Here is a 24733-nt window from a genome sequence, read left to right on the forward strand (position 1 = left end):
TTGGATTGGTCCTGCGTTGGGCCAGGGGTTGGACTGAATGACTCCTGAGGTCTCATGCCGTACCTGAGCACTCAGCCCTGTGTTCCCAGAGACTCTAGTGCCTTTTGTATGCTGGGTTCTGCACTCGGGCAGCTGCCTCACTGCTGTGGCCTTCTGGGTCCTAACCTCAGGCACGTTCTTTGCTCCATTTGTGCACTGGGACCTGTATTTGGGCTCCCAACACACTCCCATTGCATGCTGGGACCTGCACTCAGAGCGGAGAGGTGTATCGCTGGATGTCTGCCTCCTCCCAGTACCAGCACCATTCTGGGGTGCAAAGGTCACTACAGACTCTACGATGACAGCACCCAGAGTGACCCAAACCTGAAGCGTTCGTCTTCATAATTAAGGCATTTGCTAAGAAAGAGCTGGCTGTGCCTCTTTTAAGCACAACATTTTGTTGCAGAATTGCGAAAGGGGGAAGGTTTACATGGTAATGAAAGAAGAAGTATTGAGAAGTATTGGAAATTGATCGATGATTAAGGTGTGCACACCCTCAGCTGTAGACTCCCTGGGTTAGGAAGAAGGATTAGAGTCTTTGCTTTCCCCTCACTAGGTGAGGGTGCTAGGAGAAAATGGTGAATTGTTTTTAGGTATCTATACCCTCAGCTGTAGAGTCCTGAGAATTAGGGAGGTTTAGGGTCCCTGCCTCAGCCCATGAACGGGTGTAGTAATTGGTATAAGATTCCCTCTGCCGTAGAGTCTTGAGACAAGGATGAAAGTTCGTGGCTCCAGCCATATGGAGGATTTGCAACACGGTATGTTGGAGATATTTACTTATAGCACCGTGTCTAAGGAACATTTAGGGTACGTCTAGACTACAGGCTTTTGTCGACAGAAGTTTTGTCGACAGATACTGTCGACAAAACTTCTGTCGACAAAGAGCATCTACACTACATTCAGTTCTATCGACAAAGCAAGCTGCTTTGTCGACATGGTAGTGTAGACGCAAAGGACAGTTTACATGCAATAACACCTTCTGTCGACAGAAACTCTGTCGACAGAAGGCGTTATGCCTCGTAAAATGAGGTTTACCAACGTCAACAAAACCGATGAGTTCTGTTGACGTTATGTCGACAGAACTCAGCGGTAGTGTAGACGCAGGTATAGTTTTGTTGACAAAAGTCCACTTTTGTCGACAAAACTCTGTAGTCTAGACACACCCTTACATTGGAACATTGAGGGAGGCTTTGCAACACTGTGGGAGGCTTTGTAACATTATGGGCTGGGACTATCATATTTATAGTAGCCCAATGTCTGTGAGTCTGTAATGCTGAAATGCTGGCTGTTCCCTCTGGGAAGCACTGTTGCCTGAAATGCTGGCTGTTTACCTCTGATATAAAGTGGATCAGGTCTCAGGGTTCTTTGTAGAGTTTTCTGGCAGCCAAGTTATCTCATTCAGTGAGAGGGAGCAAGCGGGAGTGAAGGAGAATTCCAATCGCCCTATCTCCCAAGCATCACTGGGAATTAGCTACAAGGCTTAGCCAGCAAAGGAGGGGCAGGAATGGTGTCCCTAACTCTGTTTAGAGTTAACGTCATCCAGCCAGATACGCTCAGAGCCTCGTCCAAACCAAGCCCCTGCAGTGGTAAATTAGCTGAGGCTCCATCTTTAAGCAAGTAGCGGTTTCAGAGTAAGAACACCCCCCACTCAGTCCTCTCATCCACCGCAGGCCTGCGAAAGGGCAATCACAGCTCCACACGGTGGTTTTGCTGACAGCGACCTAGGGCCAGAATGAGTTATACATTCCACAGGATAAATGACTCATATTTAACCTCTTGGGACATACTGGGTTAAACAGCGGCATTATTCCTAAATAACAGCGTCTACACACAAGAGGTTAATTCAACATAATGTCGAAACAATGCTGTGCTGCTTACTCCGACTTCTGTAAACCCCATGATACAAGGAGGAAGGGAAGTCAGAGGAAGAATGCTCTATTTCCCAACAAGCTCTGTGTAAACGTTCCCAAATTGGAAATAAGCTGTTTGATTCTAAGCTATGCAATTAGCATAGTATTTTTTGAGGTTAGCCCTGCTGTGTAGACACACCCACTGGTAGAGGAGGTAAGTGTATTAGTGTGTTTGCACATATAGAGCTAGAGGAGAACAGTATAATCAAATGGCTCCTATCTATACTCTATTCATCTCTGTTTGAAGTGTCTACAAATCATCTCTGAGTGACTGTCATGCTAATCATAAGAACATGAGAACAGCTCTACTGTGTCAGACCAAAGGTCCATCAAGCCCAGTATCCTGCCTGCCGACATTGGTTAATGCTGGGTGCACCGGAGAGAATTAATGGAACAGGCGCATCTACACTACACGTGTAGCTCGAAGTAAGATATGCAATATGAGCCAAGCAAATGGTGTATCTTTTTTCAATTTTATTTCAAAACAGCTTAATTTGAAATTTGGCACTGTCTGCAAAGCACTTTTTTCAAAATGCACGGCTATTCGCAAACATCCCTTATTCCTCGTGGAATGAGGTTGACTGGGATATCGGAATAGTGAGGCCGTTACATTTCAAAAAACTGGGTGTGCTGAAAAAACTGAAAAAACATTCCTGGGCATGAAAACATTCATCTCCAAAGGTCACCATCTCTACTCTCAGTCAGATCTCGGCACTGTATTTATGTCTATGTCGATGCTGATCTCTTTTAACCACTAATCCCTCCTCTTTTTAAAAATAAATGTTAGGTTAGTTACTAAGACTTGGCTATCAGCACATAGGTGGGGGTGAGATCTGAAATATTGATTGATCTTTACAGTAACCTCTCTGACCATTTGGTAGTGGGAAAACTATCTGACTTGGGTACGTGGGTGGGACACCTAAGGCCAGTTTGCTTGAAAGGAACTATGTCGTTGGCTTCTGGGTTAGCACTAAAGTGTCTTAGATGCTGGTCTGGTAAATCTTAATATTGCAACAGGCACCATATTTCGAGAGTGGCTCTCCCGTCCTTTGCAGTGGGACCCTAATTGAGAAATCTCAGTCACAGACATGCTGGTGACCCAGAAGAGAGAGGTCTATTAATGGATGTCCCCTTTCTTCCAGTGCTGTTCTGGAGAAGGAAGGGCACTACAGAGTCTGAGCTGGTTGCTCCATGTTCAGAGTCACCCAGACCTGAAGTGCTGCTCCCGTTCTCTGGCTCATTACCTGTTCTCGGTCTCTTCAAAGGTTCCAGCTGGAGTCTTTAGGGGACCAAATGACCAAGAAGGAACTTTGAAATAAATACCTTTGTGTGGCAAGTGTCTCAGGGCCTCATCCACCTAACGGTCTGGCCCATTCACAGGTGCGCAGAAGCCCCAGTCCCGGGGGAAGGATTGGAAGCACTTGGCCCCCTGAGGTACCATAGGGCGGCGTTCCTGTTCAGACCTAAGCATGTCATAAATGTGACAGCACAGAAGGGTGAAGGCCTGCTCCTGCCTGAGCCCATGTTGCAGAGGATTGATCTCTGCTAAGCCTCTTACCATGTGGGCAGGTTCTCCTATTACTCTGAAAATGTTCTGTGTGTCATGCTCCCTCCTTAAGAGTCAGTGTGCGTGCTGAGAAAGAACTGGGTGCCAAAGTAACAGACAGGGGGGGCATGATACTCTGGTCAGTCACTGCAGAGACAGCAGGCCAGCCTGGCTGGTGGTGAAAAACATGGTATACGTAAAGACTTGTATCACATGTAAATAACCCAGCCGGGAGAGAGAGGGACGAGGCTTTCCACCCAATAGTGGTGATGCCTCCAGAACTGGAAGCCTGCCTTTGGGGGCCCTGGCTGGATGCTGAGGGGAAACACTGATGAGACTGCCCTGACCTGTGACAGAACCAACACCCATCCCCGCACCACAGAGCCCTGTGGCACCAGCTAGGAGGTGACATAGAAGAGAATTACCTGAGCACACGGCACTCGCATCTTCTCCGTGGTTACAGTTATGGTCTCCCCAAGGTCTAGACTTGCATTCGGAGAGGGCAGCTTCTGTCCCCTTGCAGTTAACGTCATCCAGCCAGATACGCTCAGAGCCTCGTCCATACCGAGCCCCCCCTGGGGCTGAGAGCGCCGTCCCACAGCCCAGCTGCCTGCACACGACTCCAGCATCGGTTAAGTCCCAGCTGTCATCACACACGGTCCCCCACTGCTGGTCGTGTAGCACCTCGACTCTCCCAGCACAGCGACTCGAGCCGTTTGCCAGCCGGAGAGGAATCTCCCCTGGAGTGGTTGAATCTAGGAACAGCCGAAGGAAGAAACACTCAGATTCCCGTGCATCAGATCTAAATGAACGCCGGGGAAAGAAGTGCTTCCCTCTGATGGTTCTTACACTGCCTTGGTTGTGAGGTGGATAAGGGTTACTTGAGGGACCAATACTGGCATCATGTAGCACCTCGACTATCCTAGCGCAGCGACTCGAGCCGTTTGCTGGGGAGAAAGAGCTTTTTGGAAGAATCCAGGACTGAATGATGGAGAGGCTGCTGGAAAGCTCTACAAACACCTGATCCTATTTACTTTCAATCTCACTTACGGTTTATCTGGGAAGGTTTTAATCCATGGACAGGAGATCTCCAGGCCTGCTTGGATCCCTCATGAATGATCAACACTCGACTGTAATCTAGAGGCTAATTCTGTACCCACTTTTTGCACCTCCGAAGCTCAACATCTCGGTTGGCTGCCCTGGGAGCTGGTCACAGAGACACCAGTGACTCAGAGCAGAGAGGTCTATCGCTGGATGTCTGCCTTCTCCCAGACAGGGTACCCGCACCATTCTGGGGCACAGAGGTCGCTTCAGATTCTACGAGTAACCAGAGTAACCCAAGCCTGAATTCACTTTGTCACAGCACCCAGAGTAACCCAAGCCGGAAAGCGCTCATCTTCATAATGACGGCATTTGCTAAGAAAGAGATGAGCTGGCGGCCAACTTAACCATTAGGAGTGATGCTGCAATCAGTGTCTGCAGAGACGGAGGCTAGTCTAACGAGCCAGTCTCTCGTGGCGGTGGAAATCATGGTGTACATAGGAGAGAGGGGCCTTCTGACATGAAAATAGGCAAACCAGGAGGGAGAGACAGGGCTCTCCACAGAGGAGCGGCGATGGCTCAGGAACCGGAAGCCTGCCTTTGGGGGCCGTGGCTGGTTGCCGAGGGGAAATACTGATGAGACTTCCCTGAACTGTGACCGAACCAACACTCATCCCTGCACCACAGAGCCCTGCTGCGCCAGCTAGGAGGTGACACAGATGAGAATTACCTGAGCACACGGCACTCGCATCTTCTCCGTGATTACAGTTGTGGTCTCCCCAGGGCCGGGCCGTGCATTCGGAGAGGGAAACTTCTGTCCCCTTGCAGTTAACCTCATCCAGCCAGATACGCTCAGAGCCTCGTCCAAACCGAGCCCCCCCTGGGGCTGAGAGCGCCGTCCCACAGCCCAGCTGCCTGCACACGACTCCAGCATCAGATAAGTCCCAGCTGTCATCACACACGGTCCCCCAGTGCTGGTCGTGTAGCACCTCGACTCTCCCAGCGCAGCGACTCGAGCCGTTCGCCAGCCGGAGCGGAATCTCCCCTGGAGAGGTTGAATCTAGGATCAGCCAAAGAAAGAGACACTCAGATTCCCGTGCATCAGATCTAAATGAAAGCCGGGGAAAGAAGTGCTTCCCTCTGATGGTTCTTGCACCGCCTTGGTTGTGAGGTGGATTAGGGTTATCTGAGGAACCAACACTGGCATCTTCTCCATCATTACAGGGTTAGAGACGCAAGGGTAAATGACGGGAGACAATGTTCTTGAACAAGGGCTGGTTTAAGAGCATGTTCCTGGAAACCGTGATTATCATGATCATCTCCAGGGTCATGCTGACTCCAAATGCATCTAGCTGGGTCTTTGCCCATACACAGCCCCATTCTAGTGTTGTGAGCCAGCAGGGTCTGGGATGACTCAGATGGCAAAACATCTTTCACAGCTCCAGTCCACACCCGCTACTCCAGACAGTCATCCTCACTGGCTCACAGGGCTAACCCAGAACAGAGAGGGGAAGACATCCCCTCCCACACTCAGTCATCCTCCCCACGGCCTGCATGACGGTAGTGCCGGTGCCACAGGGAGGTTTTGGAGACTGTGCCCCATGGCCAGACTGGCTTAAACATACCGCAGGATTAATGAGCCACATTCAACCTTAAGGGACAGACAGTAGGGAATGTGGGTGTATTTGTGTCTTTCCATGCATATTGTCAGAGGAGAACTGTAGAATCAAATGGCTCCCGTCTACACCGAATTCATCTTTCTTTAAAGTGTATGGCAGATCATCTGTGAATGGCTGTCTCTTACGTCACCCCAATCCGTGTAGCTAATTCCTGGTGATGCTGGGGAGAAAGAGCTTTTTGGAAGAATCCAGGACTGAATGGTGGAGTGGCTGCTGGAAAGCTCTACAAAGACCTGATCCTTTTTACTCTATATCTAATTTACACTTTATCTGGGAATGTTTTAAGCCATGGATATGAGATCTCCAGGCCTGCGTGGATCCCTTTTGAATATTCAACACTCGACTATAATCTACAGGGTAATTCTGTACTCACTTTTTGCACTTCCAAAACTCAAAATCTTGGATGGCTGCCCTGAGAGCTCGTCTTAGAGACAACAGTGACTCAGAGCAGAGAGGTCTATCGCTAGGTGTCTGCCTCCTCCCAGGACAGGGTACCTGCACCATTCTGGGGCACAGAGGTCACTACAGACTCTACGATGACAGCATCCACAGTGACCCAAGCCGGAAAGCGCTCATCTTCATAATGAAGGCATTTGCTAAGAAAGAACTGAGCTGGCTGCCAACTTAACCATTGGGAGTGATGCTGTAATCAGTGTCCGTAGAGACAGAGGCTAGCCTAACGAGGCAGTCTCCCTTGGTGGTGAAAATTACGGTGTACATGGGAGAGAGGGGACTTGTGACATGAAAATTGCCCAGGCAGGAGGAAGAGAGACAGGCATCTCCACAAAGGAGCAGCGATGGCTCAGGAGCCGGAAACCTTGCTTCGGGACCCCCTGCAGGACATGGATGGGGACAACTAGAGAGACCGCCCTGAACTGTGACAGAACCAAAACCCACCCCTGCAGCTTGATGTTGAAACCTCTAGGAGGTGACATAGATGAGGTTACCTGAGCACACGGCACTCGCATCTTCTCCATGGTTACAGTTGTGGTCTCCCCAAGGTCTAGACTTGCATTCGGAGAGGGAATCTTCTGTCCCCGTGCAGTTAACGTCATCCAGCCAGATACTCTCAGAGCCTCGTCCAAACCGAGCCCCCCCTGGGGCTGAGAGCGCCGTCCCACAGCCCAGCTGCCTGCACACGACTCCAGCGTCGGATAAGTCCCAGCTGTCATCACACACGGTTCCCCACTGCTGGCCGTGTAGCACCTCGACTCTCCCAGCGCAGCGACTCGAGCCGTTCGCCAGCCGGAGCGGAATCTCTCCTGGAGGGGCCGAGTCTGTGAACATCCAAAGGAAGAGACACTTGCATGAGATCCTGTGCATGAGATCTGAATTCACACTGGGGAAAGATGTGCCTCCCTCCGATGGATCTTGTACCACGGTTGCGAGATGGAGAAGGGATACCTGAGCAACCCACACTGGCATCTCTTCCGTTGTTACAGCCTTAGGGACTGAGTGGTAAATTAGCTGAGGCTCCATAGTTAAGCAAGTAGTGGTTTCAGAGTCTTTCTCTGGACTCACTGGCCTAAAGTTTCAAGTGTTCATGAGCGCTCGCAGGGTTGGTCTCGTTAGAGAAAAGAAACTGCCCCCCCCCCCCAGTAAAAAAAGTTTGGCCAGGCCGCTCTTGCTATAGTGGGCTGCCGTACTCCTTGAGAGAAACCGTCTGCACCCTTTCTGCATACCATTGCCTTTAGAAAAAGGGAAGGTGTGAAAAGGGGAATATAGCCTCAGACTCTCCCACCCGTCACCTTGCCGTGAGAACTGCAGGGCTTACCTGGTCGCATGAAACCTGCAAAGCTTTGGCCCAACCCTTGGGACACAGAGCCCCCCACTTGGTGACCATTGGGCCATATATGGTAATATGCAAGCACGGGATAACAATGTGCAGATTTGGGGATAAATACCCATCGCACAGTTCGCTCTAGGAGGTCTTCACAACATGTACCACCGTGCATGTGCCTTCTCGTATACTTCAAAGCGCTGCCGGCCTGATCAACCGACCAGCCACCTCCCCCGACTCTCGGGCGTAACCAAGGCCTTCGCAACCAAACTGATATCTGTGAAATGTTCCGTGTGCTGTGTAAGTTGGTATGTATGATTTGATTTTTTCTTGTTGTATAAGCTTAGTGTTGTAGTTGTTTTGGGGTAGTACATAGAGTTTGTAGTTATCACTGTTATTTAATTACTGTAGCTAGATATTTTAAGAATAGAGACTATTCCCCTTGCCATTCCCATCCTTATATCTCTGACACGTTTAACTAGAAATCGTAGAATAAATATAATAAATACTGTAAATTCATTATTAACACTGTCTATTAAAAAACTTAGAATAAATACTATAAATTCACCACTGTCATAAATAAATATTTTTTATTTATTAAAACTGTCCACCTGGTTCTATCCTTCCCCACTTGGGTATTCATAATCGGACCTGTGATTCTCGCAACAGGTCTAGCTGCAAACACGTGTCGTGCGTGCACTCATTGAGCTCTTCCTGCACACTGAGGTATGGGGATGACGAACGACAGAGAGGGCAGAACGCCCCCCACTCAATCCTCTCATCCACCGCAGGCCTGCGAAAGGGCAATCACAGCTCCACACTGTGGTTTTGCTGAAAGCGACCTAGGGCCGGAACGAGTTATATATTCCGCAGGATAAATGACTCATATTTAACCTCTTGGGACAAACTAGGTACGTCCACACAGCAGCGTTATTCCCAAATAACAGCATCTGCACACAAGAGGTTAATTCAACATAATGTCGAAACAATGCTGTGCTGCTTACTCCGACTTCTGTAAACCCCATTGCATGAGGAGGAAGGGAAGTCGGAAGAAGAGTGCTCTATTTCGCAACAAGCGCTGTGTAGACGTTCCCAAATGGGAAATAAGCCGTTTGATTCCAAGCTACACAATTAGCATAGCTTTTTTTGAGGTTAGCCCTGTTGTTTAGACACACCCACTGGTAGAGGAGGTAAGTGTATAAGTGTGTTTGCACATATAGAGCTAGAGGAGAACAGTATAATCAAATGGCTCCTATCTATACTCTATTCATCTCTGTTCGAAGTGTCTAGCAAATCACCTCTGAGTGACTGTCATAATAATCATAAGAACATGAGAACAGTGGTACTGTGTCAGACCAAAGGTCCGTCGAGCCCAGTATCCTGCCTGCCGACATTGGTTAATGCTGGGTGCACCGGAGAGAATTAATGGAACAGGCGCATCTATACTACACGTGCAGTTCAAAGTAAGATACGCTATTTGAGCCAGGCAAATGGTGTATCTTTTTTCAATTTTATTTCAAACCAGCTTAATTTGAAATTTGGCGCTGTCTGCACAGCACTTATTTCACAATGAACGGCTATTCGCAAACGTTCCTTACTCCTCATGGAATGAGGTTGACAGGGGTGTCGGAATAGCGACGCCGTTTCATTTTGAAATAATGGGTGTGCTGAAAAGACCAGAAAGAGCTATTTCAGGAAACTTTCGCTACCCCCAAAGAGTGCTGCAGTGTAGACATAGCCCAAGTGATCCCTCCCCTATCACCTGTTTCCAGCCTCTGACAAACAGAGCTAGGGACACCATTCCTACCCCTCCTTTGCTGGATAAGCCTTTTAGCTAATTCCCGGTGATACTTGGGAGATAGGTCGATTTGGAATTCTCCTTGACTCCCGCTTTCTCCTCTCACTGAATGTTGAGGAGGCTGCCGGAAAACTCTACAAAGAACCCTGAGACCTGATCCACTTTATCTGAGAGAGCTTTGATGCTTCATCTGGGAAATCTTTCAGCCATTGATATGAGACCGGCAAGCCTGCTTGGATCCAGCCTTGCATATGAGCATTGTCCTTTGACCGATGGAGTAATTCCGTAAGCACATTTTGCATCTCCAAAGGTCACCATCTCTACTCTCAGTCAGATCTCGGCACTGTATTCATGTCTATGTAGGTGCTGATCGCTTTTAACCACTAATCCCTCCTCTTTTTAAAAATTAATGTGAGGTTAGTTACTAAGACTTGGCTATCAGCACATAGGTGGGGGTGAGATCTGAAATATTGATTGATCTTTACAGTAACCTCTCTGGCCATTTGGTAGTGGGAAAACTATCTGACTTGGGTATGTGGGTGGGACACCTAAGGCCAGTTTGCTTGAAAGGAACTATGTCGTTGGCTTCTGGGTTAGCACTAAAGTGTCTTAGATGCTGGTCTGGTAAATCTTAATATTGCAACAGGCACCATATTTCGAGAGTGGCTCTCCCGTCCTTTGCAGTGGGACCCTAATTGAGAAATCTCAGTCACAGACATGCTGGTGACCCAGAAGAGAGAGGTCTATTAATGGATGTCCCCTTTCTTCCAGTGCTGTTCTGGAGAAGGAAGGTCACTACAGAGTCTGAGCTGGTTGCTCCATGTTCAGAGTCACCCAGACCTGAAGTGCTGCTCCCGTTCTCTGGCTCATTACCTGTTCTCGGTCTCTTCAAAGGTTCCAGCTGGAGTCTTTAGGGGACCAAATGACCAAGAAGGAACTTTGAAATAAATACCTTTGTGTGGCAAGTGTCTCAGGGCCTCATCCACCTAACGGTCTGGCCCATTCACAGGTGCGCAGAAACCCCAGTCCCGGGGGAAGGATTGGAAGCACTTGGCCCCCTGAGGTACCATAGGGCGGCGTTCCTGTTCAGACCTAAGCGTGTCATCAACATGACAGCACAGAAGGGTGAAGACCTGCCCCTGCCACAGCCCGTGTTGCAGAGGATTGATCTCTGCTGAGCCTTTTACCATGTGGGCGGATTCTGCTATTGCTCTGAAAATGTTCTGTGTGACGTACTCTCCTTAAGAGTCAGTGTGCGTGCTGAGTAAGAACTGGGTGCCAACGTAACGGGAGCCCATAATGCTCTGGTCAGTCACCACAAAGACAGTAGGCCAGCCTGACTGGTGGTGAAAATCAGGGTATACTTAAAGAGTTGTGTCACATGCCAATAACCCGGTCGGGAGGGAGAGGGACGAGGCTCTCCACCCAAGACCGGTGATGCCTACAGAACCGGGAGCCTGACTTTGGAGGCCCTGGCTGGATGCCGAGGGGAAACACTGATGAGACTGCCCTGAACTGTGACAAAACCAAAACCCATCCCTGCACCACAGAGCCCTGCTGTGCCAGCTTGGCGGTGACATAGATGAGGTTACCTGAGCACACGGCACTCGCATCTTCTCCGTGGTTACAGTTGTGGTCTCCCCAGGGCCGTGCCGTGCATTCGGAGAGGGCAGCTTCTGTCCCCTTGCAGTTAACGTCATCCAGCCAGATACGCTCAGAGCCTCGTCCAAACCGAGCCCCCCCTGGGGCTGAGAGCGCCGTCCCACAGCCTAGATGCCTGCACACGACTCCAGCGTCGGATAAGTCCCAGCTGTCATCACACACGGTCCCCCACTGCTGGTCGTGTAGCACCTCGACTCTCCCAGCGCAAAGACTCGAGCCGTTCGCCAGCCGGAGCGGAATCTCCCCTGGAGGGGCCGAGTCTGTGAACATCCAAAGGAAGAGACGCTCAGAGAGAGAATCCTGTGCATGAGATCCGAAAGCACACTGGGGAAAGATGTGCCTCCCTCCGATGGATCTTGTACCACGGTTGCGAGATGGAGAAGGGATACCTGAGCAACCCACACTGGCATCTCTTCCATTGTTACAGTGTTAGGGGCTCAGTGGTAAATTAGCTGAGGCTCCATAGTTAAGCAAGTAGTGGTTTCAGAGTCTGTCTCTGGACTCACTGGCCTAAAGTTTCAAGTGTTCATGAGCGCTCGCATGGTCGGTCTGGCTGCAAACACGTGTCGTCCGTGCACTCACTGAGCTCTTCCTGCACACTGGAGTATGGGGATGACAAGCGACAGAGAGGGCAGAACACCCCCCACTCACTCCTCTCATCCACCGCGGGCCTGCGAAAGGGCAATCACAGCTCCACACGGTGGTTTTGCTGACAGCGACCTAGGGCCGGAACGAGTTATACATTCCGCAGGATAAATGACTCATATTTAATCTCTCGGGACATACTGGGTACGTCCACACAGCAGCGTTATTCCGAAATAACAGCGTCTGGACACAAGAGGTGAATTCAACATAATGTCGAAATTATGCTGTGCTGCTTACTCCCATATCTGTAAACCTCATTGTACGAGGAGGAAGGGAAGGCGCTTTTTCCCAACAAGCGTTGTGTAGATGTTCCCAACTTGGAAATAAGCTGTTTGATTCCAAGCTACGCAATTAGCATAGCTTTTTTTGAGGTTAACCCTGCTGTGTAGACACACCCACTGGTAGAGAAGGTTAGTGTATTAGTGTGTTTGCACATATAGAGCTAGAGGAGAGCCCTGGTGCACCAGCTAGGAGGTGACATAGATGAGAGTTACCTGAGCACACGGCACTCGCATCTTCTCCGTGGTTACAGTTGTGTTCTCCCCAGGCCCGTGCCGTGCATTCGGAGAGGGCAGCTTCTGTCCCCTTGCAGTTAACGTCATCCAGCCAGATACGCTCAGAGCCTTGTCCAAACCGAGCCCCCCCTGGGGCTGAGAGCACCATTCCACAGCCCAGCTGCCTGCACACAACTCCAGCGTCGGATAAGTCCCAGCTGTCATCACACACGGTCCCCCACTGCTGGTCGTGTAACACCTCGACTCTCCCAGCGCAGCGACTCGAGCCGTTCGCCAGCCGGAGCGGAATCGCCCCTGGAGGGCCCGAGTCTGTGAACATCCAAAGGAAGAGACGCTGAGAGAGAGATTCCTGTGCATCAGGGTACCAGCACCATTTTGGGGCCCAGAGATCGCTGCAGACTCTACGATGACAGCACCCAGAGTGACCCAAGCCAGAAGCGCTCATCTTCATCATTAAGGCATTTGCTAAGAAAGAGCTGAGCTGGCTGCCAACTTAACCATTGGGAGTGATGCTGTAATCAGTGTCTGCAGAGACAGAGGCTAGCCTAACGAGCCAGTCTCTCTTGGTGGTGAAAATCACTGTGTACATGAGGGAGAAGGGCCTTGTGACATGAAAATAGCCCAGCCAGGAGGGAGAGAGACAGGAATCTCCACAAAGGAGCAGCGATGGCTCAGGAGCTGGAATCCTGCCTTTTGGGCCCTTGCTCGATGCCGAGGGGGAATACTGATGAGACCGCCCTGAAGTGTTGCAAAACCAACAGCCATCCCTGCAGCATAATTTTGTGCACTGTTGGAGGTGACATAGATGAGAGTTACCTGAGCACACGGCACTCGCATCTTCTCCATGGTTACAGTTGTGGTCTCCCCAGGGCCGTGCCGTGCATTCGGAGAGGGCAGCTTCTGTCCCCTTGCAGTTAACGTCATCCAGCCAGATACGCTCAGAGCCTCGTCCAAACCGAGCCCCCCCTGGGGCTAAGAGCGCCGTCCCACAGCCCAGCTGCCTGCACACGACTCCAGCGTCAGATAAGTCCCAGCTGTCATCGCAGACGGTCCCCCACTGCTGGTCGTGTAGCACCTCGACTCTCCCAGCGCAGCGACTCGAGCCGTTCGCCAGCCGGAGCGGAATCTCCCCTGGAGAGGTTGAATCTAGGAACAGCCAAAGAAAGAGACACTCAGATTCCCGTGCATCAGATCTAAATGAACGCCGGGGAAAGAAGTGCTTCCCTCTGATGGTTCTTGCACCGCCTTGGCTGTGAGGTGGATTAGGGTTACTTGAGGGACTAACACTGGCATCTTCTCCATCATTACAGGGTTAGAGACGCAAGGGTAAATGAGGGGAGACGATGTTCTTGAACAAGGGCTTGTTTAAGAGCATGTTCCTGGAAACCTTGATTATCATGATCATCTCCAGGGTCATGCTGACTCCAAATGCATCTAGTGGGGTCCTTGCCCATACACAGCCCCATTCTAGTGTTGTGAGCCAGCAGGGTCTGGGATGACTCAGATGGCAAAACATCTTTCACAGCTCCAGTCCACACCCGCTACTCCAGACAGTCATCCTCACTGGCTCGCAGGGCTAACCCAGAACAGAGAGGGGAAGACATCCCCTCCCACACTCAGTCATCCTCCCCACGGCCTGCATGACGGTAGTGCCGGTGCCACAGGGAGGTTTTGGAGACTGTGCCCCATGGCCAGACTGGCTTAAACATACCGCAGGATTAATGAGCCACATTCAACCTTAAGGGACAGACAGTAGGGAATGTGGGTGTATTTGTGTCTTTCCATGCATATTGTCAGAGGAGAACTGTAGAATCAAATGGCTCCCGTCTACACCGAATTCATCTTTCTTTAAAGTGTATGGCAGATCATCTGTGAATGGCTGTCTCTTACGTCACCCCAATCCGTGTAGCTAATTCCTGGTGATGCTGGGGAGAAAGAGCTTTTTGGAAGAATCCAGGACTGAATGGTGGAGAGGCTGCTGGAAAGCTCTACAAAGACCTGATCCTTTTTACTTTCAATCTCACTTACGCTTTATCTGGAAAGGTTTTAATCCATGGACAGGAGATCTCCAGGCCTGCTTGGATCCCTCTTGAATGATCAACACTCAACTGTAATCTAGAGGCTAATTCTGCACCCACTTTTTGCACCTCCGAAGCTCAACATCTCGGTTGGCTGCCCTGGGAGCTGGTCACAGAGACACCAGTGACTCAGAGCAGAGAGGTCTATCGCTGGATGTCTGCCTCCTCCCAGGACAGGGTACCCGCACCATTCTGGGGCACAGAGGTCGCTACAGATTCTACAAGTAACCAGAGTAACCCAAGCCTGAATTCACTTTGTCACAGCACCCAGAGTAACCCAAGCCGGAAAGCGCTCATCTTCATAATGACGGCATTTGCTAAGAAAGAGATGAGCTGGCTGCCAACTTAACCATTGGGAGTGATGCTGCAATCAGTGTCCGCAGAGACGCAGGCTAGTCTAACGAGCCAGTCTCTCTTGGCGGTGGAAATCATGGTTTAAATGGGGGAGAGGGGCCTTCTGACATGAAAATAGGCAAACCAGAAGGGAGAGACAGGGCTCTCCACAGAGGAGCGGCGATGGCTCAGGAACCGGAAGCCTGCCTTTGGGGGCCGTGGCTGGATGCCGAGGGGAAATACTGATGAGACTTCCCTGAACTGTGACAGAACCAACACCCATCCCTGCACCACAGAGCCCTGCTGCGCCAGCTAGGAGGTGACATAGATGAGAGTTACCTGAGCACACGGCACTCGCATCTTCTCCATGGGTACAGTTGCTGTCTCCCCAGGGCCGGGCCGTGCATTCGGAGAGGGCAGCTTCTGTCCCCTTGCAGTTAACCTCATCCAGCCAGATACGCTCAGAGCCTCGTCCAAACCGAGCCCCCCCTGGGGCTGAGAGCGCCGTGCCACAGCCCAGCTGCCTGCACACGACTCCAGCGTCGGTTAAGTCCCAGCTGTCATCACACACGGTTCCCCACTGCTGGTCGTGTAGCACCTCGACTCTCCCAGCACAGCGACTCGAGCCGTTCGCCAGCCGGAGCGGAATCTCCCCTGGAGGGGCCGAGTCTGTGAACATCCAAAGGAAGAGACGCTCAGAGAGAGAATTCTGTGCATGAGATCCAAAAGCACACTGGGGAAAGATGTGCCTCCCTGCGATGGATCTTGTACCACCGTTGCGAGATGGAGAAGGGATACCTGAGCAACCCTCAGGAGGGTCAGGGCACAACAGGGAGGCAAGATCAAATCAGTATCTTAGATGCCTATATACAAATGCGAGAAGTATGGGTAATAAGCAGGAAGAACTGGAATTGCTAACCAATAAATACAACTATGATATCATTGGTATTACAGAAACCTGGTGGGATGGGACGCATGATTGGAATGTTGGTATGGAAGGGTACGCCTTGCTCAGGAAGGACAGACAGGGAAAAAAGGGAGGAGGGGTTGCCTTGTATATTAAAAATGTACACACTTGGACTGAAGTGGAGATGAATGTAGGAGATAGCTGTGTAGAGAGTCTCTGGGTTAAGCTAAAAGGGGTAAAAAACGAGGGTGATATCATGCTAGGAGTCTACTACAGGCCACCTAGCCAGGTGGAAGAGGTGGATGAGGCCTTTTTTAAACAATTAACAAAACTATCCAAAGCCCAAGATTTGGTGGTGATGGGGGACTTCAACTATCCAGACATATGTTGGGAAACTAACACAGCGAGGCACAGGCTATCCAATAAGTTTCTGGACTGCATTGGAGACAACTTTCTGTTTCAGAAGGTTGAAAAAGCTACCAGAGGAGAAGCTGTTCTGGATTTGGTTTTAACAAATAGGGAGGAACTAGTTGAGAACTTGAAAGTGGAAGACAGTATAGGGGACAGTGATCACGAAATAATAGAATTCATGATCTTAAGGAAAGGTAGAAGGGAGACCAGCACAATTGAGGTAATGGATTTCAGGAAGGCAGATTTTGATAAGCTCAGAGAACTTGTAGGTAAGGTCCCATGGGAAGCAAGACTGAAGGGAAAAACAACTGAGGAGAGTTGGAAGTATTTCAAAGGGACGTTGTTAAGGGCCCAAAAGCAAACAATTCCGCTGTGTAGGAAAGATAGAAAATATGGCAAAAGACCAGCTTGGCTTAACAAGGAGATCTTGCACGATCTCAAAATAAAAAAGGAGTCATATAAAAAATGGAAACTAGGACAACTAACAAAGGATGAATATAGGCAAGCAACACGGGAATGCAGGGGCAAGATTAGAAAGGCAAAGGCACAAAATGAGATCAAACTAGCTACAGGCATAAAGGGAAACAAGAAGACTTTTTATAAATACATTAAAAGCAAGAGGAAGACCAAGGACAGGGTAGGCCCACTGCTTAGTGAGGAGGGAGAAGCAGTAACAGGAAACTTGGAAATGGCGGAGATGCTCAATGACTTCTTTGTTTCGGTCTTCACCGAGAAGTCTGGAGGTGTGCCTAACGTAGTGAATACAAGCAGAGAGAGGGTAAGTTTAGAAGATAGGATACACAAAGAACAAGTTAAAAGTCACTTAGGAAAGTTAGATGTCAGCAAGTCACCAGGTCCTGATGAAATGCATCCCAGGATACTCAAGGAGCTGATAGAGGAGGTATCTGAGCCTTTAGCTATGATCTTTGAAAAATCATGGCAGACAGGGGAGATTCCAGAAGACTGGAAAAGGGCAAATATTGTGCCCATCTATAAAAAGGGGAATAAGAACAACCCAGGAAACTATAGACCGGTCAGTTTAACGTCTGTCCCAGGGAAGATAATGGAGCAGGTAATTAAGGAAATCCTATGCAAACACTTGGAAGGTAATAAAGTGATAGGGAATAGCCAGCATGGGTTTGTGAAGAACAAGTCATGCCAAACTAATCTGATAGCTTTCTTTGATAAGATAACGAGCCTTGTGGATAAGGGAGAAGCGGTGGATGTCATATACCTAGACTTTAGTAAGGCATTTGATACGGTCTCGCATGATATTCTTATTGATAAACTAGGCAAATATAACTTAGATAGGGCCACGATAAGGTGGGTGCATAATTGGCTGGATAACCGTAGTCAGAGAGTTGTTGTTAACGGTTCTAAATCCTGCTGGAAAGGGATAACAAGTGGAGTTCCTCAAGGGTCTGTTTTGGGACCCGTACTGTTCAATATCTTCATCAATGATGTAGATATTGGGATAGAGAGTACGCTTATTAAGTTTGCAGATGATACCAAACTGGGTGGGGTTGCGACTTCTTTGGAGGATAGGGACATAATTCAAAATGACCTTAGCAAGTTAGAGAAATGGTCAGAGGTAAACAGGATGAGGTTTAATAAAGAGAAATGCAAAGTGCTCCACTTAGGAAGGAACAATCAGTTCCATACATACAAGATGGGAAGCGACTGTCTAGGAAGGAGCATGGCAGAAAGGGATCTAGGGGTCATAGTGGACCACAAGTTGAATATGAGTCAACAGTGTGATGCTGTTGCAAAAAAAGCAAATATGATTCTAGGTTGTATCAACAGGTGTGTTGTAAGCAAAACTCGTGAAGTCATTCTGCCGCTCTACTCTGCACTAGTTAGGCCTCAGCTGGAGTACTGTGTCCAGTTCTGGGCGCCACATTTCAAGAAAGATGTGGAGAAATTGGAAAGGGTACAGAGAAGAGCGACAAGAATGATTAAAGGTCTAGAGAACATGACCTATGAAGCCAGGCTTCATGAACTGGGCTTGTTTAGTTTGGAAAAAAGAAGATTAAGGGGGGACATGATAGCGGTTTTCAAATATCTAAAAGGGTGTCACAAGGAGGAAGGAGGAAATTTGTTCCTCTTGGTTTCTGAGGACAGGACAAGGAGTAATGGGCTTAAAGTGCAGCAGGGGAGGTTTAGATTGGACATTAGGAAAAAATTCCTAACTGTCAGGGTGGTCAAATATTGGAATAAATTGCCAAGGGAGGTGGTGGAATCTCCCTCTCTGGAGATATTTAAGAACAGGTTAGATAGACATCTGTCAGGGATGGTGTAGGTGGAGCTTGGTCCTGCCTTGAGGGCGGGGGGCTGGACTCGATGACCTCTTGAGGTCCCTTCCAGTCCTATGATTCTATGATTCTATGATAACCCACACTGGCATCTCTTCCATTGTTACAGTGTTAGGGGCTCAGTGGTAAATTAGCTGAGGCTCCATAGTTAAGCAAGTAGTGGTTTCAGAGTCTGTCTCTGGACTCACAGGCCTCAAGTTTCAAGTGTTCATGAGAGCTCGCAGGGTCGGTCTGGCTGCAAACACGTGTCGTCCGTGCACTCACTGAGCTCTTCCTGCACATTGGAGTATGGGGATGACGAGCGACAGAGAGGGCAGAACACCCCCCACTCACTCCTCTCATCCACCGCGGGCCTGCGAAAGGGCAATCACAGCTCCACACGGTGGTTTTGCTGACAGCGACCTAGGGCCGGAACGAGTTATACATTCCGCAGGATAAATGACTCATATTTAACCTCTCGGGACATACTGGGTACGTCCACACAGCAGCGTTATTCCGAAATAACAGCGTCTGGACACAAGAGGTGAATTCAACATAATGTCGAAATTATGCTGTGCTGCTTACTCCCATATCTGTAAACCTCATTGTACGAGGAGGAAGGGAAGGCGCTTTTTCCCAGCAAGCGTTGTGTAGACGTTCCCAACTTGGAAATAAGCTGTTTGATTCCAAGCTACGCAATTAGCATAGCTTTTTTTGAGGTTAACCCTGCTGTGTAGACACACCCACTGGTAGAGAAGGTTAGTGTATTAGTGTGTTTGCACATATAGAGCTAGAGGAGAGCCCTGGTGCACCAGCTAGGAGGTGACATAGATGAGAGTTACCTGAGCACACGGCACTCGCATCTTCTCCGTGGTTACAGTTGCTGTCTCCCCAGGGCCGGGCCGTGCATTCGGAGAGGGCAGCTTCTGTCCCCTTGCAGTTAACGTCATCCAACCAGATACGCTCAGAGCCTTGTCCAAACCGAGCCCCCCCTGGGGCTGAGAGCGCCGTCCCACAGCCCAGCTGCCTGCACACGACTCCAGCGTCGGATAAGTCCCAGCTGTCATCACACACGGTTCCCCACTGCTGGTCGTGTAGCACCTCGACTCTCCCAGCGCAGCGACTCGAGCCGTTCGCCAGCCGGAGCGGAATCTCCCCTGGAGGGGCCGAGTCTGTGAACATCCAAAGGAAGAGACGCTGAGAAAGAGATTCCTGTGCATCAGGGTACCAGCACCATTTTGGGGCGCAGAGATCGCTACAGACTCTATGATGACAGCACCCAGAGTGACCCAAGCCAGAAGCGCTCATCTTCATCATTGAGGCATTTGCTAAGAAAGAGCTGAGCTGGCTGCCAACTTAACCATTGGGAGTGATGCTGTAATCAGTGTCTGCAGAGACAGAGGCTAGCCTAACGAGCCAGTATCTCTTGGTGGTGAAAATCACTGTGTACATGAGGGAGAAGGGCCTTGTGACATGAAAATAGCCCAGCCAGGAGGGAGAGAGACAGGAATCCCCACAAAGGAGCAGCGATAGCTCAGGAGCTGGAATCCTGCCTTTTGGGCCCTTGCTCGATGCCGAGGGGGAATACTGATGAGACCGCCCTGAAGTGTTGCAAAACCAACAGCCATCCCTGCAGCATAATGTTGTGCACTGTTGGAGGTGACATAGATGAGAGTTACCTGAGCACACGGCACTCGCATCTTCTCCATGGTTACAGTTGTGGTCTCCCCAGGGCCGTGCCGTGCATTCGGAGAGGGCAGCTTCTGTCCCCTTGCAGTTAACGTCATCCAGCCAGATACGCTCAGAGCCTCGTCCAAACCGAGCCCCCCCTGGGGCTAAGAGCGCCGTCCCACAGCCCAGCTGCCTGCACACGACTCCAGCGTCAGATAAGTCCCAGCTGTCATCGCAGACGGACCCCCACTGCTGGTCGTGTAGCACCTCGACTCTCCCAGCGCAGCGACTCGAGCCGTTCGCCAGCCGGAGCGGAATCTCCCCTGGAGAGGTTGAATCTAGGAACAGCCAAAGAAAGAGACACTCAGATTCCCGTGCATCAGATCTAAATGAACGCCGGGGAAAGAAGTGCTTCCCTCTGATGGTTCTTGCACCGCCTTGGCTGTGAGGTGGATTAGGGTTACTTGAGGGACTAACACTGGCATCTTCTCCATCATTACAGGGTTAGAGACGCAAGGGTAAATGAGGGGAGACGATGTTCTTGAACAAGGGCTGGTTTAAGAGCATGTTCCTGGAAACCTTGATTATCATGATCATCTCCAGGGTCATGCTGACTCCAAATGCATCTAGTGGGGTCCTTGCCCATACACAGCCCCATTCTAGTGTTGTGAGCCAGCAGGGTCTGGGATGACTCAGATGGCAAAACATCTTTCACAGCTCCAGTCCACACCCGCTACTCCAGACAGTCATCCTCACTGGCTCGCAGGGCTAACCCAGAACAGAGAGGGGAAGACATCCCCTCCCACACTCAGTCATCCTCCCCACGGCCTGCATGACGGTAGTGCCGGTGCCACAGGGAGGTTTTGGAGACTGTGCCCCATGGCCAGACTGGCTTAAACATACCGCAGGATTAATGAGCCACATTCAACCTTAAGGGACAGACAGTAGGGAATGTGGGTGTATTTGTGTCTTTCCATGCATATTGTCAGAGGAGAACTGTAGAATCAAATGGCTCCCGTCTACACCGAATTCATCTTTCTTTAAAGTGTATGGCAGATCATCTGTGAATGGCTGTCTCTTACGTCACCCCAATCCGTGTAGCTAATTCCTGGTGATGCTGGGGAGAAAGAGCTTTTTGGAAGAATCCAGGACTGAATGGTGGAGAGGCTGCTGGAAAGCTCTACAAAGACCTGATCCTTTTTACTTTCAATCTCACTTACGCTTTATCTGGGAAGGTTTTAATCCATGGACAGGAGATCTCCAGGCCTGCTTGGATCCCTCTTGAATGATCAACACTCAACTGTAATCTAGAGGCTAATTCTGTACCCACTTTTTGCACCTCCGAAGCTCAACATCTCGGTTGGCTGCCCTGGGAGCTGGTCACAGAGACACCAGTGACTCAGAGCAGAGAGGTCTATCGCTGGATGTCTGCCTCCTCCCAGGACAGGGTACCCGCACCATTCTGGGGCACAGAGGTCGCTACAGATTCTACAAGTAACCAGAGTAACCCAAGCCTGAATTCACTTTGTCACAGCACCCAGAGTAACCCAAGCCGGAAAGCGCTCATCTTCATAATGACGGCATTTGCTAAGAAAGAGATGAGCTGGCTGCCAACTTAACCATTGGGAGTGATGCTGCAATCAGTGTCCGCAGAGACGCAGGCTAGTCTAACGAGCCAGTCTCTCTTGGCGGTGGAAATCATGGTTTAAATGGGGGAGAGGGGCCTTCTGACATGAAAATAGGCAAACCAGAAGGGAGAGACAGGGCTCTCCACAGAGGAGCGGCGATGGCTCAGGAACCGGAAGCCTGCCTTTGGGGGCCGTGGCTGGATGCCGAGGGGAAATACTGATGAGACTTCCCTGAACTGTGACAGAACCAACACCCATCCCTGCACCACAGAGCCCTGCTGCGCCAGCTAGGAGGTGACATAGATGAGAGTTACCTGAGCACACGGCACTCGCATCTTCTCCATGGGTACAGTTGCTGTCTCCCCAGGGCCGGGCCGTGCATTCGGAGAGGGCAGCTTCTGTCCCCTTGCAGTTAACCTCATCCAGCCAGATACGCTCAGAGCCTCGTCCAAACCGAGCCCCCCCTGGGGCTGAGAGCGCCGTGCCACAGCCCAGCTGCCTGCACACGACTCCAGCGTCGGTTAAGTCCCAGCTGTCATCACACACGGTTCCCCACTGCTGGTCGTGTAGCACCTCGACTCTCCCAGCACAGCGACTCGAGCCGTTCGCCAGCCGGAGCGGAATCTCCCCTGGAGGGGCCGAGTCTGTGAACATCCAAAGGAAGAGACGCTCAGAGAGAGAATTCTGTGCATGAGATCCAAAAGCACACTGGGGAAAGATGTGCCTCCCTGCGATGGATCTTGTACCACCGTTGCGAGATGGAGAAGGGATACCTGAGCAACCCTCAGGAGGGTCAGGGCACAACAGGGAGGCAAGATCAAATCAGTATCTTAGATGCCTATATACAAATGCGAGAAGTATGGGTAATAAGCAGGAAGAACTGGAATTGCTAACCAATAAATACAACTATGATATCATTGGTATTACAGAAACCTGGTGGGATGGGACGCATGATTGGAATGTTGGTATGGAAGGGTACGCCTTGCTCAGGAAGGACAGACAGGGAAAAAAGGGAGGAGGGGTTGCCTTGTATATTAAAAATGTACACACTTGGACTGAAGTGGAGATGAATGTAGGAGATAGCTGTGTAGAGAGTCTCTGGGTTAAGCTAAAAGGGGTAAAAAACGAGGGTGATATCATGCTAGGAGTCTACTACAGGCCACCTAGCCAGGTGGAAGAGGTGGATGAGGCCTTTTTTAAACAATTAACAAAACTATCCAAAGCCCAAGATTTGGTGGCGATGGGGGACTTCAACTATCCAGACATATGTTGGGAAACTAACACAGCGAGGCACAGGCTATCCAATAAGTTTCTGGACTGCATTGGAGACAACTTTCTGTTTCAGAAGGTTGAAAAAGCTACCAGAGGAGAAGCTGTTCTGGATTTGGTTTTAACAAATAGGGAGGAACTAGTTGAGAACTTGAAAGTGGAAGACAGTATAGGGGACAGTGATCACGAAATAATAGAATTCATGATCTTAAGGAAAGGTAGAAGGGAGACCAGCACAATTGAGGTAATGGATTTCAGGAAGGCAGATTTTGATAAGCTCAGAGAACTTGTAGGTAAGGTCCCATGGGAAGCAAGACTGAAGGGAAAAACAACTGAGGAGAGTTGGAAGTATTTCAAAGGGACGTTGTTAAGGGCCCAAAAGCAAACAATTCCGCTGTGTAGGAAAGATAGAAAATATGGCAAAAGACCAGCTTGGCTTAACAAGGAGATCTTGCACGATCTCAAAATAAAAAAGGAGTCATATAAAAAATGGAAACTAGGACAACTAACAAAGGATGAATATAGGCAAGCAACACGGGAATGCAGGGGCAAGATTAGAAAGGCAAAGGCACAAAATGAGATCAAACTAGCTACAGGCATAAAGGGAAACAAGAAGACTTTTTATAAATACATTAAAAGCAAGAGGAAGACCAAGGACAGGGTAGGCCCACTGCTTAGTGAGGAGGGAGAAGCAGTAACAGGAAACTTGGAAATGGCGGAGATGCTCAATGACTTCTTTGTTTCGGTCTTCACCGAGAAGTCTGGAGGTGTGCCTAACGTAGTGAATACAAGCAGAGAGAGGGTAAGTTTAGAAGATAGGATACACAAAGAACAAGTTAAAAGTCACTTAGGAAAGTTAGATGTCAGCAAGTCACCAGGTCCTGATGAAATGCATCCCAGGATACTCAAGGAGCTGATAGAGGAGGTATCTGAGCCTTTAGCTATGATCTTTGAAAAATCATGGCAGACAGGGGAGATTCCAGAAGACTGGAAAAGGGCAAATATTGTGCCCATCTATAAAAAGGGGAATAAGAACAACCCAGGAAACTATAGACCGGTCAGTTTAACGTCTGTCCCAGGGAAGATAATGGAGCAGGTAATTAAGGAAATCCTATGCAAACACTTGGAAGGTAATAAAGTGATAGGGAATAGCCAGCATGGGTTTGTGAAGAACAAGTCATGCCAAACTAATCTGATAGCTTTCTTTGATAAGATAACGAGCCTTGTGGATAAGGGAGAAGCGGTGGATGTCATATACCTAGACTTTAGTAAGGCATTTGATACGGTCTCGCATGATATTCTTATTGATAAACTAGGCAAATATAACTTAGATAGGGCCACGATAAGGTGGGTGCATAATTGGCTGGATAACCGTAGTCAGAGAGTTGTTGTTAACGGTTCTAAATCCTGCTGGAAAGGGATAACAAGTGGAGTTCCTCAAGGGTCTGTTTTGGGACCCGTACTGTTCAATATCTTCATCAATGATGTAGATATTGGGATAGAGAGTACGCTTATTAAGTTTGCAGATGA

The 24733-nt window shown here is 49.5% G+C and overlaps 1 protein-coding gene across 1 annotated transcript in view; it reads right to left on the reverse strand.

Moving 5' to 3' along the window:
- LOC102455270 (uncharacterized) overlaps positions 1 to 24733 on the reverse strand; it is a 101789-nt gene that overhangs the window by 63172 nt on the left and 13884 nt on the right. The window contains exons 8-17 of the mRNA XM_075914435.1: positions 22249 to 22578; positions 20315 to 20644; positions 19478 to 19807; positions 15366 to 15695; positions 13432 to 13761; positions 12595 to 12924; positions 11386 to 11715; positions 7163 to 7492; positions 5267 to 5596; positions 3921 to 4250 (exon numbers count right to left, since the gene is read on the reverse strand). Coding sequence (XP_075770550.1) covers positions 3921 to 4250; positions 5267 to 5596; positions 7163 to 7492; positions 11386 to 11715; positions 12595 to 12924; positions 13432 to 13761; positions 15366 to 15695; positions 19478 to 19807; positions 20315 to 20644; positions 22249 to 22578 — 3300 coding nt within the window. The remainder of the gene's footprint in view (positions 1 to 3920; positions 4251 to 5266; positions 5597 to 7162; positions 7493 to 11385; positions 11716 to 12594; positions 12925 to 13431; positions 13762 to 15365; positions 15696 to 19477; positions 19808 to 20314; positions 20645 to 22248; positions 22579 to 24733) is intronic.

The sequence above is a fragment of the Pelodiscus sinensis genome, chromosome 33 (assembly GCF_049634645.1).
Source record: "Pelodiscus sinensis isolate JC-2024 chromosome 33, ASM4963464v1, whole genome shotgun sequence".
NCBI lineage: Eukaryota > Metazoa > Chordata > Testudines > Trionychidae > Pelodiscus > Pelodiscus sinensis.